At 46.8% G+C, this 16,790-nt stretch overlaps 2 protein-coding genes across 9 annotated transcripts; both read right to left on the reverse strand.

Moving 5' to 3' along the window:
• Positions 1-3,534: 3,534 nt before the first annotated feature.
• Positions 3,535-10,479, reverse strand: LOC120828283 (uncharacterized). 5 transcript variants are annotated; one of them, XM_078084531.1, is made up of 5 exons: positions 10,397-10,429; positions 8,639-8,863; positions 6,672-8,558; positions 4,995-5,080; positions 3,535-4,033 (listed from the first exon to the last, which is right to left on the reverse strand). In XM_078084531.1, the coding sequence occupies exons 3-5, from the start codon at positions 8,461-8,463 to the stop codon at positions 3,935-3,937; spliced, it is 1,977 nt and encodes a 658-aa protein (XP_077940657.1). In that variant the 5' UTR covers positions 8,464-8,558; positions 8,639-8,863; positions 10,397-10,429; the 3' UTR covers positions 3,535-3,934. The 5 variants fall into 5 exon arrangements, with proteins under 5 accessions (XP_077940657.1, XP_040047704.2, XP_040047703.2 ...); XM_040191770.2 differs by having other exon boundaries at positions 6,672-8,863; positions 10,397-10,479; XM_040191769.2 differs by having other exon boundaries at positions 3,535-4,036; positions 6,672-8,818; positions 10,397-10,475.
• Positions 10,480-10,604: 125 nt separating this feature from the next.
• On the reverse strand, positions 10,605-16,278 carry LOC120828284 (palmdelphin). 4 transcript variants are annotated; one of them, XM_078084532.1, is made up of 4 exons: positions 16,023-16,278; positions 15,570-15,834; positions 13,245-13,319; positions 10,605-12,553 (listed from the first exon to the last, which is right to left on the reverse strand). In XM_078084532.1, exons 3-4 carry the CDS (start codon positions 13,288-13,290, stop codon positions 11,733-11,735), a joined length of 867 nt encoding a protein of 288 aa, XP_077940658.1. In that variant the 5' UTR covers positions 13,291-13,319; positions 15,570-15,834; positions 16,023-16,278; the 3' UTR covers positions 10,605-11,732. The 4 variants fall into 4 exon arrangements, with proteins under 4 accessions (XP_077940658.1, XP_077940661.1, XP_040047709.2 ...); XM_078084535.1 differs by lacking the exon at positions 15,570-15,834 and adding an exon at positions 14,016-14,123 and having other exon boundaries at positions 16,023-16,276; XM_040191775.2 differs by lacking the exon at positions 15,570-15,834 and having other exon boundaries at positions 10,605-12,573; positions 16,023-16,237.
• Positions 16,279-16,790: the final 512 nt, after the last annotated feature.

Consider the following 16,790-nt stretch of genomic DNA (forward strand, 5'->3'; position numbering starts at 1 on the left):
TGGGCAGGCTTTCCTTTTTTGGGTTTGTCTCGATCTTTTTATGAAATGTGGGCGGCGTCCTTAATCCCAGCGGCGTTCCACGCGCTGGGTTGAGAAGACTTCCTGGAAAGTCGAGCAGAATTTTCCGTCATTCCTTTAAATCCTGAAATAGGATGAGAGGCAGAGGCGCACTGTGCCGAATGGCGCTTTGAACAGTCGAAAGAGCTTAACCTGAAGTGAACCGGCCCCTGGTGCTCAGAGCTGGCAGCCAAAGGGGGACGGGGACGGAGGAAAAAGAACTTTGACTGTGGTCTGTGAGACCTCCAATTGTTACACTCATAACAAAGTTGAGTTAACGGCACGTGCGGCCTGACGCCCTCATTAGTTGTTCATGTCATTTTCCTCTTCACCCCTTTGAAGGGGATCGCTTACTTGTATTTTGGTGTTTTATGCTTAAATGGCCAGAAAATGAATAATTGTGGTCCTACTACATCTAAATATATTAGTATTCATTTTGTGTTTAAAAAAACGAGAATCGGTTTCCGTTTTTTGTGTCACATGGCCGATGCCTCGCTCCCCCTTTAGGTCAGTGGGGTCACGTTTAGTCATCTCTCCTGTACTTACATCTTCTGATGTTTAACATAATAAGTGTTGAGTGCAACGATTCAAATCACATGTTTAGATATTTTATATAACAGCCCCGGTGTCTTGTAAATTAAATAATGCAATGAATCCGCATAGGAAGCTAATGTATAGAGCCTCAGAGTGGCGGATGTATGGAAGTCTACAAAGCGCTTCTACTGAAGTGTGTTTCACTGCTTAGCTTCTGTGGAACTACGGTGATGTTTGGCTAAACACACATTTCCAAAGCCATGCAGGAAATTGCCAAGTTCCCCCGAAAACCTAATTCTGAAAGTAAGAGATGACAACATGTGAAGAAAACAGTTTTACCCAAAAGCCCTGGAAGTAGAAAAGCACCTGTTTTGAGACAAAGAGGAATTGAAGCCCCTCAACAAACATCCATCATCATCTAATGCACAATTCTTTGTTGATGTCCACTGTTGTAATGTGCGATCATCGAATTAGACAATTGAGTTTTCATTCTGCAGAAGAAAGCGCTGTGGGGGCTGTAAATAGAAGGTTTGTTGAGGACAATGGCTGAACTAAGCAGGGCCAACTGACTGACAACTGTCTGTTAATTGTGTCCTTGCCTCATGCTCTCATTACACGCAGTTTTATTTATTCATTTCTCTTCAGTTATTCGGGAAGGCTCCTCGGTTTATGTCTATATATATGTATAGATATACATGTCTTTATATGTTTATATAATGTATTCCTTTTACATTGTAATTAATTAGGTGTACTTATTAACGTTAGTAAGAGATTTCTTGAAAATATTGACAATTTACCCATCTACCCGTTTCAACTTGGACCCAATGGTGCGTTCACTGCCACAACCACCCTGGTTTCTCCTCAGCAGACGACGGGTTCAATGAGTCATCCGTCAGACGCTGCCGGTGCAGAGCCGAGTGGAGCCCTGTGTCTGTGACGTCAGAGACGTCATGGCTTCATCCGCATGCCTCTGACGGAGCTGCGGGTATTGGCAGGGCGAAGTACACGGACAGCACTGAGTGCACGCTCTTCATTTGGCACCGCTGTCTCTGAGATGTTGGCCCTATTTTCTCACTTGTTTTTCTGCAGCCCTTCTGAATGATTGAGAGCCAAACATCCTGGTTAAATGACCACCCACATGCCACTGCAGAAAATGACGCAGATGTGATCTCAAGACACTTTTTTTGCCTTCGTCTTGTTCATAGATCCGATGATACATGTGCGGCTGCTGACTTGTGAAGGCAGTGAGTCATCTTAAGTATTGCAAAGATTACATAACAACCATACGAGCGCAGGATACATAGCTTCACTTACCCTCCGGATTACTGCTCCTAAACGTCATCGTGGACAAACCCTGAATGTTTTTGAATGAATTGCTGTCGTGCATCATTTATGGATCAAAGCGACACATGTTGACACTCGTCTTAATGTTTTATTTCTTCACATCGCCATGAAAATACCAATGTCCTCCCGCGTCCACACCTACGCACTCTGATTGAACTTGCAATTGACGAGTACATTGATTGTCTCCTGGTTGTTGAGCCTATGCTGCCCTCTGGTGGTATAATAACCTTTTCACCCACACAAGGTGTATGAATAGTTTGAATTTAGTTTAGTATCCAAATGTAAATCTGAATTCACGGAATCGGAATGCAAATAATGAAAGAGTGTTCATTTTAAATATTAAATGCCATAAAAAAATGGAAAAATCCCACAGGGCCTCTTTGATAAGATCATGTAAAATTAGTATTAACAACGACCCAAACAATTAGTCTACACCTCCACCCATTGCACAACGCCTTTTACTCCACCCGTGGCATCAGAGGTACTCATATCCTAAAAGTGTAAAAGTACTCCGTTCCAAGCAACTGACCTGTATTTAAAGGTATACAAAACATTATCAAAATATACTGGAGAACTATATCTCCTATGTTACCTTTTCATAAGAGTTCACAAGCCCAAAAAGCGTCTGGGTGTAATCTTAAAAAATGCATTGTGTTTTAAAAACTTGTGTAATTTCTTTCTTGTTAATAATACTACTACTTTATATAATGCTTCTCTAGATACCCTAAGACACTTTACATAGGGCAAGGACAGACAGAACAAAAGCAAAAAGAAAGAAATATGGAGAAAACTGAGCGGAATGAGTCATGTGGGGTTGGGGCTGGGGTTGGCAGTTGAAGGCGACAGTTGTTATGAAGATGTGTGTATTTTAGCTATAACAGATGTGTGAACTCCATTCATCTTTGTATTAACCCTTTTTTGTCTACCCGGGGCTGGTACAGTAGAAAAAAGAAAGTGGCTGAAACTTCGGGGCCGTTGCTGCTCGGTGGGTCGGTGGGAGCTGTGGCCCATCATCACTGGTGAGTCTGTGCCAGGCAGAGGCCTCCTCCATCGGCAGAGCCTCTTGTCCTGACAGATGGTACTTAGACGGGCTAAGCTGTACGGGTCTCTTTGTGCAGGATTACAAACCAAGCTCTCTCTAGTAAACATGATCGCTGGTCAACAGGGGAAAGTTTTCCTGAACTTCATCCGTGAACTACCCTATTCATTTGTGCACAACGAGACCTTTTTGATATTGGACTCGGCGCTCGAATGTCCGAATGTTCCCGAAACAAGGGAAACAACACTTTCCATAATGCAACCCGGACAGTGTCTTTTGCAAGCCGAATAAACACCCATATCTTTTAAACTCCACACCTCCAGTTCAAACACAGGCTTCCTGTTATAGATTTGTCAGTCCAAACCCTATCCCAAAAGACCATGATGACATCTGTACAGTATAATGTGATATGTAAAATCAGCACACTGCCCCTTTAAAATCTCAGCCCAGAATTAGGAAAATATAGTTCATTTTCTACTGATAATCATTGTTGCTTGGTTCAAAAATCACAAAAAAAGTGTGTTTATATATGGAAATAAACAAGCCATTTGTTTACAAGCCAGAGTTTTTTTCTCTAATTTATTCAAATCTCAATGCAAACGATCTAATGGAGATTTGCTGCGGGAACTTATGAAAAGAGAAAAATGACAGCTTCATTACGACATTACATTCCAACTTGACAGTTTATAGAAATTAGAAAAATCCATAACCGGTAAGATAGCAGTAAACTGACTGGCGTCTTCCCCTTAACGTGTTACGCTTTTGCTTTATTTACCCGCTGAATACACCTAGACTTTTAAAAATATCAAAACTGCTGGTCGACACTGAGACAGAGCCACAGTGGAAGAGAGAAAAAGCGTACAAGCCGGAACTAACTTCTGGACCTCGGTTCCATTGATCCATCTTGGACTGGAGCAGCTCTAGCATTGCAGATGGTGGATATATTCAACATGGCCGACCTCATTTTTTTTCCTTTGGCGTCTTCCCGTTGATCAGGCCGGACTCCCAGCGCTGCCACAGAGACGCCCTCTGACCTCCCACCCGGTGAACCTTTGCCTCCTGCTGGGAGATAAAACGGGTCAGATTTAGAGATGGAGATTAGCTCCCACGTCTTGATACATTTGAAAACTGTTGCACAATAAATGGTGCTAATCACTACCGGTTGTAAAACAAATGACTACGGTGGTCAATAGATTTAAAATTTTTTACTAATTAATTGCACATTTTGTAATTCATTAATTGCGATTAATCATGATTTATGTTGTTGTTAATAAATGTTTGTTTTTCTTCTAAAGCCTAAGTAATAAGTAATGACTAGAAAGCGTATATCTTGCTTGTATGTTATTTTAAACACAGTAGCCTAGTAGCTAGCTTAGCATAACGGTGCTTTAAGTGGTCCGTTTGCCACTCACCCCCCTTTGGTTTGGCACAGTTAGCGCCTCTGTTTTACTTTACCAATGCAAAAAGCTCTCTCCATCTTCAGCTACCATATTGCTTTCTCCGATCTAACTGACTGTAGCGCTTTCATTACCAGGGTCAATTTTGTTTACTTCTGGTACAAGGGAAGACCAGAAGTAAACAAAGTATTAAAATATTTCATTGCATTAATCTCCGCCACATTAATCACATAGATTAAAGCATTAATGTAGACAGCCCTACAAATAACACCTGGCTTTCTATCTATAACGTAACGTATCTCAGATTTTATTCCTCCTGAAGTTCTCTCCCAATGTAAACCTCACCTTTTTAATAGCCATACTCATCAGTGCTTTAGCACTAGCAAAAGCACTAGCATTAGCAAATTACAAACCAATCCACACACTTTCTCATTAAATTGAAATGTCTCTAAACCCTTGACTGGTACTGAACATATCAATCTGTGGGATGCCAAAGCCTGGGAACAATACAACACATTGGCCCACTTTGTTCCCGCCAGCGTCTTAGAGAGAGATCTTACCGACTGAACAATGGCCAACACAAGACAGGAAGCTCTTTACAGTAATTAGACCTGGCTCATCACCTGCGTCTGCTCCGAATTCTTCTGGTCCTTCTTGGAGGGCGGCGGCCATACGCGTTCCAGTTTTCCCCTCAATTGTTTCCTGACGTCTTGAGGGCAGAAGATAAGGATCAAGACATTATAAAGGGATTTGACTCTCAGGCTTCAAATGTCCATTAAACCATTCAGGATTTAGCAAATTGAATCGCACTAATCCTTATTTGCTTGTCTGCTCTCACGTGTAGCGGCTAACTAGCTCACCCCCTGTGGTAGTAACCTGTGTGTTAGCATTCCGAGGCATCATACAACGTTAATATGTGGGCTAATGTGATATTTTAAAAACGGTTCATGGCCAGCACACCCATCGTGCAGAGTTTCTGGTCTGCGTGGAGGTACTCTGTACTAGTACAGATATTTTTATCTATCAGCCTTTTTGGTTAATGCCTTAAACTTAAGCTGTTTTCCCGGGATTGAAAACTAGTTCAGACTCAAATCCTGCATTTACAGCAACACGAAGAAACAATGTCTAAGTCCCCAGTGTTGGAACCAAGGGAGAAATTGCATTTGGAAACCAGTTGGCGGGAAACAATAAAAAAACAGCTCGAGACAACATTTTCAAACCGACTCATTAATTAATTAATTAATTAACATTAGCATAATAATCATAATTTGTCTTTTCAACCCCAAAAAATCAACGGTCTCTTCCATCTCAAACGAAGTACAAAATGGCTACAGTATAAAAATCCACTGCAACAGCCTCAGTTTGAGTATTGTAGGTTGGTACATTTTGCATGCTGAAATGAGGAAGGCTCTGATATGATGTCACCTCATTATTCCCTTTTTTGGACTCATATTTTTCAGTGTGGTGTCAAAATGGTGCTGAAATGTCGTCGGTGGAGACATCACAGTGGACTCAGGTCCTACATGTACGTTCTCATCCAGTGTTGTGTGTCAGACTGCAGATCATTTGACATTAAGAATGATTTGCTTCCTTCGGTTTAGTCCAGTGTCGCCCCTGGACATACTGCATTGCTGTCACATGCAGCCTCATCGTCTTTACCTCAAGTCAACCCCACACATCCTTTGGCCGGCTGCCCCTCCATTCTCGGCCTGGCGCCACCGGAGTGGTTCGCCCCTAACTGCTTGTGACAAGGCTGACGCAAAGTTGTCAATAAGACTCCTTTGGATAACGCTGTGTGACGCTAATGTGGGGAGGCGTTCATTAAAGCGCTCAGACGGAAGGCCGCGATGAATGAAGATCTAAGTGACTCTTATTTGACATGCGATTGTTTACATCATTTATTCCAATGGCCTGAATAACCCGATAACTATTTGGGTATTTTCCATGTGTCAACAGCGTTGTCAGTCTTCTGACTGATCAGATTGGGTATCACTAAAATATTCCTAATTTTTTTGGTAAAATTGGTAAAATAATGGGCAATTGAACCTTTTATGGTGCATGCAAGTCACTCACAAGATACACATTCTTATCATCAGTGGTGAAAGATGTTCTTCTACTGAAGTAAAAATAAGTAATGGGTCCATAAAATACTGAAGTAAAAGTATACAATTATCAACTGGAACAACACTAGTATCAAAAGTAAAAGTACTTATTTTGGAGAAGAATAGAAACCTGCAGTGGTCATATGCCGTATGTAGTGCATTAGATATGATAAACTACCGTGAGCTACTCTGACTAACCTGTGGCGAGCGTCGGTTTGAACCTTGACCCCTCTCCGTCTTCACCCCTCGGCCCGTTCTCCCCGTACAGGGTGCATCTCTGTCTGCGCAGCTCTTCCTCTCTCTCCTTGGCCTCCCGGATGTCCTTCTCTACCTCTGGCTTCAGAGCAAGGGCCGGGCGCAGCTTGAAGAAGGGGTTTCCCCTGACGGCGGGACATTCTTTCGGGCCGTTGGCCTCCGTGTCTCTGCTCCCGGCATCCCCGCCGGAGTCCGCGCTACCGCTCAGCTGCGCGCGCTCCTTGTGTCTTGCGGAGTGAGAGGGGCGCGCTTTGTCCGGAGAACCGCTCTTTAGGCTCGATGGCCTGAGGATTTCTGCGTGTTTCTCGCTCTCCTTAATCAGCCGGAAGGATTGTGTTCTGCAGACGGGCCGACTTTTGAGCGACAGCATCTCCATGCTGCGGGTGCGCTCCAGCACAGAGGGGTAAACGTGACCTTTCACGATGGGTCTTGGGGGCCTTGCCGGACCATCCGTGTTGATCTGCTGGAAGGCCTCGAACAGGAGCTTTGTCTCCTTCCGCTGGTGGACCTCTCCTTTGCTGTACCCCCCCGGGATCTTGCCCTGGTTGACCAGCACCAGCTCCCTCCGCGTCTCCTGGCTTATCTCCTTTTTCATCTTCTGCGAGGAGAACTGCCAGTCGCCGCCATCCTCGGTGGGGAAGGGGTCGAGCGTAATATGGTTCTTGAAGGGGATCTCCAGCACGTCTGGATCATCGGCGACGTCGAAGATGCCGCTTGCTCTTTGCAGGCTCCCCAGGGCCTCGCTGGGGCTCCGCCCCTCAACCCAGGCCTCGGAGGCCGAGAGTCGGTGGCAGGTGGAGAGAAAGGGATTCTGGGTGGAGGAGGTTTCACCGGGGTCCCTTTGATCTTCCTCATAGTCTCCTGCCTCTGCCATGGTGGTGTTGTGCTGCTCTGACTGCACCGTCGGCATTAACAAAGACATCCCAGCCTCCAGTTCCACGGCATACCTCCCACTCCCTTCCACCGCCATCGGCTTCCATCTCTCTCCCCCGCTCTCTTCTTCCTCATTCTCACCCGTCAAGTGGGCTCCCCTTGCTTTCGAATCGCCTACGTCACTCCCAGGTGCGCTCCTTGTCTCGCCTCGTGTCTCTCGGACAGCCTGCTGGGAGGCGTCAGGGCTCCCGGGTAGAGACACGTCCTGACGCAGCTGGACCAGCTGCAGACGTTGAAGCAGCTGCTCTCCTTGCTGGATACCATTAGATATTCTCCTGCTCCCATCTCCCTGCCCTGTCTCTTCGGAGCCGTCGGAGATGGAGTGTCCATTGGACTCCTCCACTGGGACCTCTGGTACGTACGGCCGACAGGTCGCTGCGTCCGTCGGGTTTTGGGGTCTTTTGGAGGGCTCCGGAGGCTCATTGGACTCAAAATCTTCACCAAAGTCAGCATTTTGCACGGCTGAGTACGTCTTAGCAAAGCCACACATTGATTCTCCCTCTTTGTCAAAATTCTGTGTGTTTTCAGAGTTCTCCCCAATGTTTGAAGGTACCTGTTTTGGGTTCTTGTTGCTTTGAGCCTCTCTGCACCGTTTCTGCCCCTCACTCAAAATATCCTCAGGCTCCGATTGCTCGCCGCCCGCTGTTCTGCCATGATGGCGTCTCTGGGTTGGATCACAACATGCTCCCTCCATTGATGTCAGGTCTTGTTCTTCAGGTAGAATGGAGACTTCAGGCGGGGATGCGCCGTCCGTAGACGTCTGCTCGGTGTTCACTTGCTCCGCTGCGCTCTGCGTTGCCATTAGCCGGCTCTCCCCAGGATGCCAACCTAAGCCACTGGGATTATCTTCAGCTGACCTCTTTGTAAAGGTCACGTTGGAATTATTCACCTGAGCATCTGCGTGCAGAGAAGGAGCCGCGTCAGGCGGAGGAGGTGGGACAAAGTTGTTGTCGTCGTCGTCCATCACACTGTAATACCTGGTGATCACTGCCGGGCCACGCGGGGGGTCCGTGGTCGCCTCTCGGGGCTTCCGCCCGCGGCCCCCTGTGTGGTCCATCAGAGGGTCGGAGTCCATCCTCATCCACAGACCGCTATCATCTCGGGGCACCGGGATTCGAGGGCTGGGGCTGTTTTTTGGGGTTTCCATGGTTACAAGCCTCTGAAGCACACACACAAAGGTCGTTTTTTTTCTCTCTCTTCCCCTTTAGGTTGAAACACACACAGTGCACAAAGTTGACAATCAATCACTTCACACCGTTATTATTTCAGTTATCATCTGTCCATAATAACAGTAATTAAAGAGTGCTTTAAAAAATGGACTTGCATGTGAAGATAAAGACTATATTATCTTTTCATCATATTTTTGCTCTGTGACTGTTGCAGACGACTGGGCACGGCCACTGCAAGACTTATCTCGCTCTGTGTGTAGCATGTAGTTCCATTAAACAGCCAAAAATGAAGCACTGGGGGTCTTCAAACTACTGTTTGACACAGACACTGTGCAGGAAAAGGTTGCGATCAGGTGACAGACCACACGTTTCTCACCACAAGTAGCTGCCGAGTCACGTTTTCATCAGTGGTCTGTTTTATTCTCTTTATAATAATGATAGTAATTATATAACATGGACGCACATATTCCTACCAATAGTTTGTCAGATTTCCTCTACTAAAAGGTGGCAGTGACATTGCAAGAAGCAGCGGGGAAGGTGCATGTTGAAGGTGCACAATGTAGGTTTTTGAACATAAACTGGAAGAATCTGGCAAATACTGAAGAATTGCATTCAACAATACCGTTGCATCCTATTGGCCTGTAAAACATGTATGGGCCTCTTGCATATGTTATTTCTCAAGCTAGACGGAATGTTAACAACAGATCTCCTCAGGGCACCAAGTCCTATATGGTGTCAGCCGTGTGTTGAATGTGCGTATTCCCAAACAAAACCTCAGTTGACGACAGCAGAAATTCAGAATCCTTGTTTGAAAACAGCTACATCACTTCTTTCTCGTTTGGCGCGGGCCGTTTCAGTGACCGCTTCACCCCCCTTCCCCCGCTGTGACCTAGCACAGCCCATTCTGCTGACAAAGGGAAGGAGTAATCGGCTTTGCTCCGTCTGTTTTGGCACACGCACACCATGTGCAGTGCCCGCCGGCCCCCAGCGGCTCTCGCCACCTCACCGGTTGGCCTGTTGAGAATCCTGCTTCAATAATGTCCGTTGGCCCCTGAGCCGCGGTGACTTGTGCTGTCAGTAGGCCGTGGCGTCTTTTACGGGGCCCGCTCTGTGCATTCAGACGCTACGCGGCGTACGCTGAGTGAATTGACAAAAATATGTCCCCCTTAATATGAATATCATCCGGGTATTATCTGGTTCCCTGAGCTGTGAGTCTATATTTACACCTGCATCGAGGGGCTTAATGCCAGCAACTCTGCGTTTCAGGATTACCAACATCCGCACCATGCAACGGGACATATTAATGAGCTTAACCTTTTGTGTTTTTATGAAAAATGCTATAAGCTGTAAACTTGCCTATCTAAGCGACATTGTGCATGCTCTTCCACGACTCCCATTTTCCAGATTTGGGGATAAATGGCTGTCGTGCACACGTACAAATTCCATCACTCTCACTAATATTTAGTTATATTCTCAACATATTTGGAAGATTATGACATGCTCTTTAACCGTGTCTCATAATCATATCAACACATAATGTAGAAATGCGGAAGGAAGAGACCCCACCTGAGTGTAGTGCTGCCGTCCCCTCCAGTGCCCGATGGAAATATGATCTGCTTACATGTAACACCTGTACCTTCCTGTCCTCTGCGTCATGTGAGCAAACTAAGTCCTTCTTTGAGAAGCGGTCCATCTGTTATTCACGTGTTCATATTCCGCATCGTTTAGTGTGTTTGCATGCAGATTTTTGTGTTCAGTTCCAGAGAAATTCTTGGAGAATTCTATTCAGATTTATTGTCATATATTCCAGTAGACATCCACTTCAATAAATCAATTGAATACAAAACGACAGTGATATAAATAACAACATACTTATTAGCAGATATTTGCTGTGTAGCAGACATGAATATTCAGACATATGACAAATTCGGAAGTCTTCCATTTTTTTGAAAAAATTCCTTTTCCCAAACTTTCAATGGTAATTTAAATGCTTAGAAATATTTTCGCTGCAGATCGTATCCTCCTAAACTATTGCCTGAGTGCAGTTTGAAAGCTTTTCTCCACAATGCCGAGAACTTAGTTATTCCAACCCCCCCTTTTTCCGACGCATGAATGAACCCAATCTAGAGCGTTACAATGGGAGCTTTGCTTAAATCGAATTTAACAGAAATGAAAGGGCCGTCTCTCTGTTTGCCTGCCCTGGAATTTGTCTGCAAAAACCTTGATTAGTTCGACTTCATACCTGTCGGGTTTGCTCACGAGCCGAGGAAGCCAAGTGTGAAGTGGTTTGGCTGAGTGGATCTCGTCCAAAGGACCAGTCTAGTAGATGAAACTCAACATTCAAAAAAAGGTTTAGTCGTAGAATACGAACTCCTCCAATTCCATTAAAAAAGGTCAAAGGATGGTAGTATTATGTGATTGTTCTGCTAAACAGCTAAACATATGGAAAGCCACAGAAGAAGTCCTGAGGGACTGGAGACATTTGATGCAAATTATGCAAGGACATGTTGACATTCTCGGCTTTGTCCACCAGAGGGAGGAAGTGGCTCGCGGGTCGTTTTCCCTGCTATGAAAGACCCACAACGGGATGCGACGGTAAAGTAAAGCCACGTCGTTGAGAGCACATGATGTGGTGGTCTCGTCTTCCATACCAGTCCTTTACATTACAGGTCATTTAGCTGACGCTTTTATCCAAAGCGACTGCATTTTGAACCCATGGCTTTATACATTTTTGCCCGGGGAGCAATTAGGGGTTAGGTGTTGCTCAGGGACACTTCGACAGGGGACATGAAGCAGCCGGGGCTTGAACCGCCAACCTTGCGGTTCACGGCGCACCCTCTCTACTCCAATGCGCCATCGTCGACCTTCAGGCACCGATGACACGATGGAGGTTGATCTCTTCTTACATGACGTTGCAACACTGGCAGCTCTTGGGCTTGGTGGTGGCTTTACCGGCGGAGGCCGACTTCTGCCCCCCATTATCTCCTGCCTCTCCCTGGACCTCATTCCCGGCCCTGTGTCCATCCAGGGGGACGTCCTGAGACACGCGGGACTCTCTCCCTTCCTGAGGTGAAGCGGACGTCTCGGTTTCGAAGACGCGCTCTTCTCCCTCCTCGGTGATGATCACGTGCTCCGCGGTCAACATGCCTTGATGCTCCTCCCGGCCGTCTCCTTGGTCTTCGTCCATGTATCCCAGGAACATGAGAGTGACCGGGCCGTCCTCCAACCTCAGCTCCTCCACGTTGCCCACTTCTCCCGCGGTGTCTCGGGGCGCTGAGATCCTCAGGTACCCTTTTCTTTCCTCCTCGGGTCGGATGCTCGCAGAGCGCTGCTCTACCCCCGGCTCGGCTTCCAAGCCGTCGCCTCCAGAGCTTCCAAACTGCGCGTTGTCCTCCTTTGGTGCACGAAGGGTCGAAAAAGACACGACTGGACGCCCTGGAGCTGTGCTGGCTTCTCTGCTCTGCGTCTCCGCCTCCTCCTGGATTGGCGTGAGCGCCATGTCGTCCAGCAGCGCTTTCATCCCGACCCCGTCGACGATGCTCAGGATGTGGCCGAGCTCTTTGGTCGAGGGTTGGCTCCCCGACCCGCCGACCGCGTGGATGCTCCTTCTGCCGTCGTCGAAGATCGCCTCGCCGGTTGCCGTGGACACAGGCGCCACCGACCTGATAGAGGTGGCGCCCGTCTTAGGGTTTCTCTCGACCTGCACCTCCAACATTCCCAGGACTGCAGAATGAGAACAGATTCTGAAGATAAAATGTAAAAATTCTCAACCCAACAGTCCTTAATATGTCATAGTTTGAAGGGTGGGAGGTACAAAGGCTAACGGCAGGTCAGAGCAGGATCTCTGTGAAACTAATGTGAGCCGGCACTACAGACTATATACAGATGCAATGAACCCTCCAGAGCGCATGAAACCAATTTACAAATGTAACTGAAAAAGTCGGCAGAATATAACAAGTTTCTCAGGTGTCTCACCTGATTGTCGTTAAGTCTCAGCCTGAGGCTGAAGAGGCAAATAAAGAGCTCGTATTTTGCAAGAGGGGGGAAGGAACATTGTTCTGTAGCCTAAATTTTGCCCATGTTTGCAGGTAGGTAGGTACATATATATATATATATATATATATATATATATATATATATATATATACTGTATATATTGTCCTTATTCCAACATAATGTGAAATAATCACAAAGAGCTGCAGTCAAATTCTTGAGAGCCTTTATGAACTTAGACGTTATACAGCAGCCAATATGGACAGCAGGGAACTTAAATCACCGGCACTTGACTCAGAAATGATGAGAGCTTTCCCCATTTGATCCTCATTGTGGGCTTCAGCCCTGTAATCACGCCGTATTAAATACTGAACATATGCATTCCTGGTAAATTACAGTGAAGTTTGATCCCTGGCCTCACCTGATCGGCCGTCTTGCCCACTTTCATGGAACGTCCTCTGGGCCATTTGGATCCAGAAGTAATCCTCTTTATTTACTGAAAAAAAACATATATGTGGTACAGGAGGTTTTTAAGTTAAACTACAGTGAAAATGTGATTAAAAAAATGTTTGTAAGAGGTTGCCTTGGAATTATTTGCTAAAAATTGAAATAACAAAACTCACAGAAACTTCCCATGTTTGCCATTGTTTGTTTTCGTGGCAACGTACCCGCAGATAGAAGTTATGCATCACTGACACAAATGAGACCAGGTGCTTAATGAAGACATTTTACTACAGCTCTTTACTGTTGATGGACAGCAGCCATCTTGGATTTTGAGCTCTAGTGTATCAACTCTTCATTTGGCATTTTTGGCAAAGAAATGCGCTTATTTATCCTTTTGACTTACTGTCCTATCAGGAAATCATTTTATATAATATATCGTCGCACATTGACTAGCTGGTTAAGGGATTGTTTGTGGTAATTAACACCTCCTCGTCCTCGGGCGTCTTTTGACTTCTCTTCCTGACACACATCGGCACAGCGACACCATTTCTTGACTACAAGACTTATAGGGCAAATGTGTGTGTGTGTGTGTGTGTGTGTCTCTGCCATCACACATGGCTCGTCATAGTCGACGTAGAAGTGTGTCTGTGACCGATACACTGTCCCGCCTTGCATATCTGTTATCCGTGCAGACTAAATAGTCCCAAATCCCCCCACCCTGCTTCCCCATCATGAATGTCTCACACACTTGTGTGATTGAATTAAGTGCAGCTGGATGAAGCGCGGCTCACGCCGTCGACGGCTCGTCAAGGGCTGGAGACGCTTCGCTGAGCCACGTCTCCCTCAAGTGCTTCCTCTGTGTGGGAGAAGGGGACACACGGGGACAGAAGGAGACACAAGGGGACACAAGGGGAACAGGGTTCAGAACGGACGGTCGAGGCGGCCCGGCATCGATCGGCCAGCGCTCGCCGCGCCTTCGGCTCATTCCTCGCTCCGTGCCCTCTTTCGCCGGCCCACTTGAGCGCTCACGGGGGACAACGGGGCCCAATTTAGTCATTCTCAGTGAAGTCAAAGGGACACTTGACACTGGCATTTGGTTTTTCTCTGCCGGAGCCTGTTTGCTTCACTTGGCCAACATGAGCTCCACAGCTCGGTCAAAATGCGCGTCCTCTTAGACGACTTTTTAATGCGCCAAGCTGTCGTTTTTAAAGTGAAAACCCTGCGAATGGATTCTTAAATATGCACTTGATGGCTGCAAACACCATAGCCCGAGGCTTAAAAGGATGTAACACATCTGGGGCATGATAATAAATGACACCATAATGCTGCGTGAGACCTACTTAGCGTCTTTCGACCTACGACTCTTGGGAACTAGTTGTTGCAAACATGTTCGTGTACGTGAGAAGAAACCGCAACAAGCAAAAAGCATCTTCGTCAACTGTGGATGATCCATGCAGAGGCCATGTTGAGCTAGTGAGTGCATGTACCACTTAACATAGTATGACAAAGAAAAATGTAACCCTGTTTGGCTGCTAAGCCAACATACTTTTCAAATGTTAATTTTCACCTTTAAACCACAGAACCTGAAAGTGCACATGTGTGCTCTGATGCGCGCAGCACATCTGTGTTTTCATCATGATTTGGATGCAAAGTATAATGCTCACTACAGCCTCCCCCCCCTACACTCCTTCAGCATGTGCAGGGAAGACGTCAGAGACCAGCTGCGCCCGGACACGGATACTAAGCAGCGATTGGACCGTCCCTGTTAGCGGCAACGCTGCCGGAAACAACCACTGCCGCGCATTGACAAGCATTCAGCGGACACACAGCCGGCCAGCTGGCAGCGCCACTTTGCCTCCTCCGCAGGCACCAACGAGGGCCCAACGAGGGCCCAACGAGGGCCGAAGGACGAGCAGGGTCTGTGGGAGTGACAGTGAAAGGGTGTCTGTGCTTCGGAGCCCTCTGCCCCCCCCCCCAGACGTCCACAGTCAGTCAGTCATCGCCCGGCCTCGGGCGGGAGGCGTATCCATGAGCGCTCTGTTGGCCCGACCGGGACCGGACGGACGTAATGTGAGTAAATCAGACTCCTGATGAAGTCACGATGACCAGAACATTAGAGCTAGGCGTCGGCTCGCTTGGCAGAAGTCAGAAGACGTGACATGAGGGCGGGACATATTTCCTTAATGAGAAACAGCTGGAAAGGAGGATGGACAAAACTGGATCCCAGCCGTCTATTTTCACAGCAAAAGAGTTCTTCATTTTTTAAGGAACATTTTGCTATTTTTGTGTGTGAGAAATTCACCTGAGCATTCAAATTCATCCTTATCAACCCCTAAGAGAGCAAATAAGTGATTCTCGTCAGCCGCTCCTCTTCTTGCTGCCTCCGACGCCTCTCCGGGTGACAAAGGGAGACAAATCCTCAAAGAGGGAATGTGAAGAAAGAAAGAAGAGTCTCAGAAGGGAGCCGGTTGTTGGGGCGTATCGGCGGAGGGACGATGAGTAGGCAGCGGCAACACTCCTACGAGGTGGTTGTGAACCGGGGCAGTGACGCCACTGTGGAAAAAAAGCTGAAAGCAGAGTGTAATAACTGTGTGTCTGTAACAATAATCCCAACCTCGCTCTCCTGCCGCGGCTATCGGAGAAAATGAAGAAAACTGATCTTCTACGCTGCCGTTACATTCACTTTGCTTGGAACTCGTTTGCGCACAAAAAAAGTAGAAAAAGCGTAAAGTAATCACTAAGTATCACTACTTACCCCTCACTTATAATAAATCCTCCTTCAAGTTCTCTCTCAGCGGCGAGGAAAACTTGCTCCAACAGAAAAGCCGCTTAACCAGAATTTAAGCGACAGCTGTTTGTTCCACTAACAACAGATTGAACTTAATCCAAGATCACTGTGCTGATGATGGTGGGTTACGCCCGCTTTTTAATATAATTCTTTAGTAACACCCCTCTGCAGTCCTGCTCCCTAAAGACAAGGAGGTCTTCTGTACCAAAGCACAGAGGACTGAGGGGGGGGGGGTATTTTTAGGAGACGTGGCCGACAGATTAAAGCGGGGAGATGCAGCTGCTGCAGCGCAGGGATGCCGGGGGAAATAGTTGAGCGCCGCAGCACATTGCGAGCATGCCGAGGCCCAATCGGGGCCCGCATCGCTAGAGGAAGTGTGTGTGTGTGTGTGTGTGTGGGGGGGGGAGAGAGACCCATTTTCACTGCACAGATTTATTGGCCTGTGAGGTTGTTTTTGACGTGAGGTGAAAGTTCGAGGCGGTCTTGAGGCCTGAAGGGGCGAATGTGAAAGACACGGTAAAAGAAGGACGGACTCACCGCGACGGCTTGTAGCCTCTGTTGGTTCTCTGCCTCGTCCACGCCGATCCTCGACAGACATAACAGAGTTTCAGTTTCTAAGTAGACATACAAACTGATCAAAATACGCCAAATGGGGAAACTGGTACAGGGGCAGCACATTCTATATTCAGCAAATGTTACATAGCTCTCAGTAAATAAACTGCACAGCAACAGTAA

Source organism: Gasterosteus aculeatus, chromosome 11, assembly GCF_964276395.1.
Source record: "Gasterosteus aculeatus chromosome 11, fGasAcu3.hap1.1, whole genome shotgun sequence".
Classification (NCBI taxonomy): Eukaryota; Metazoa; Chordata; class Actinopteri; order Perciformes; family Gasterosteidae; genus Gasterosteus; species Gasterosteus aculeatus.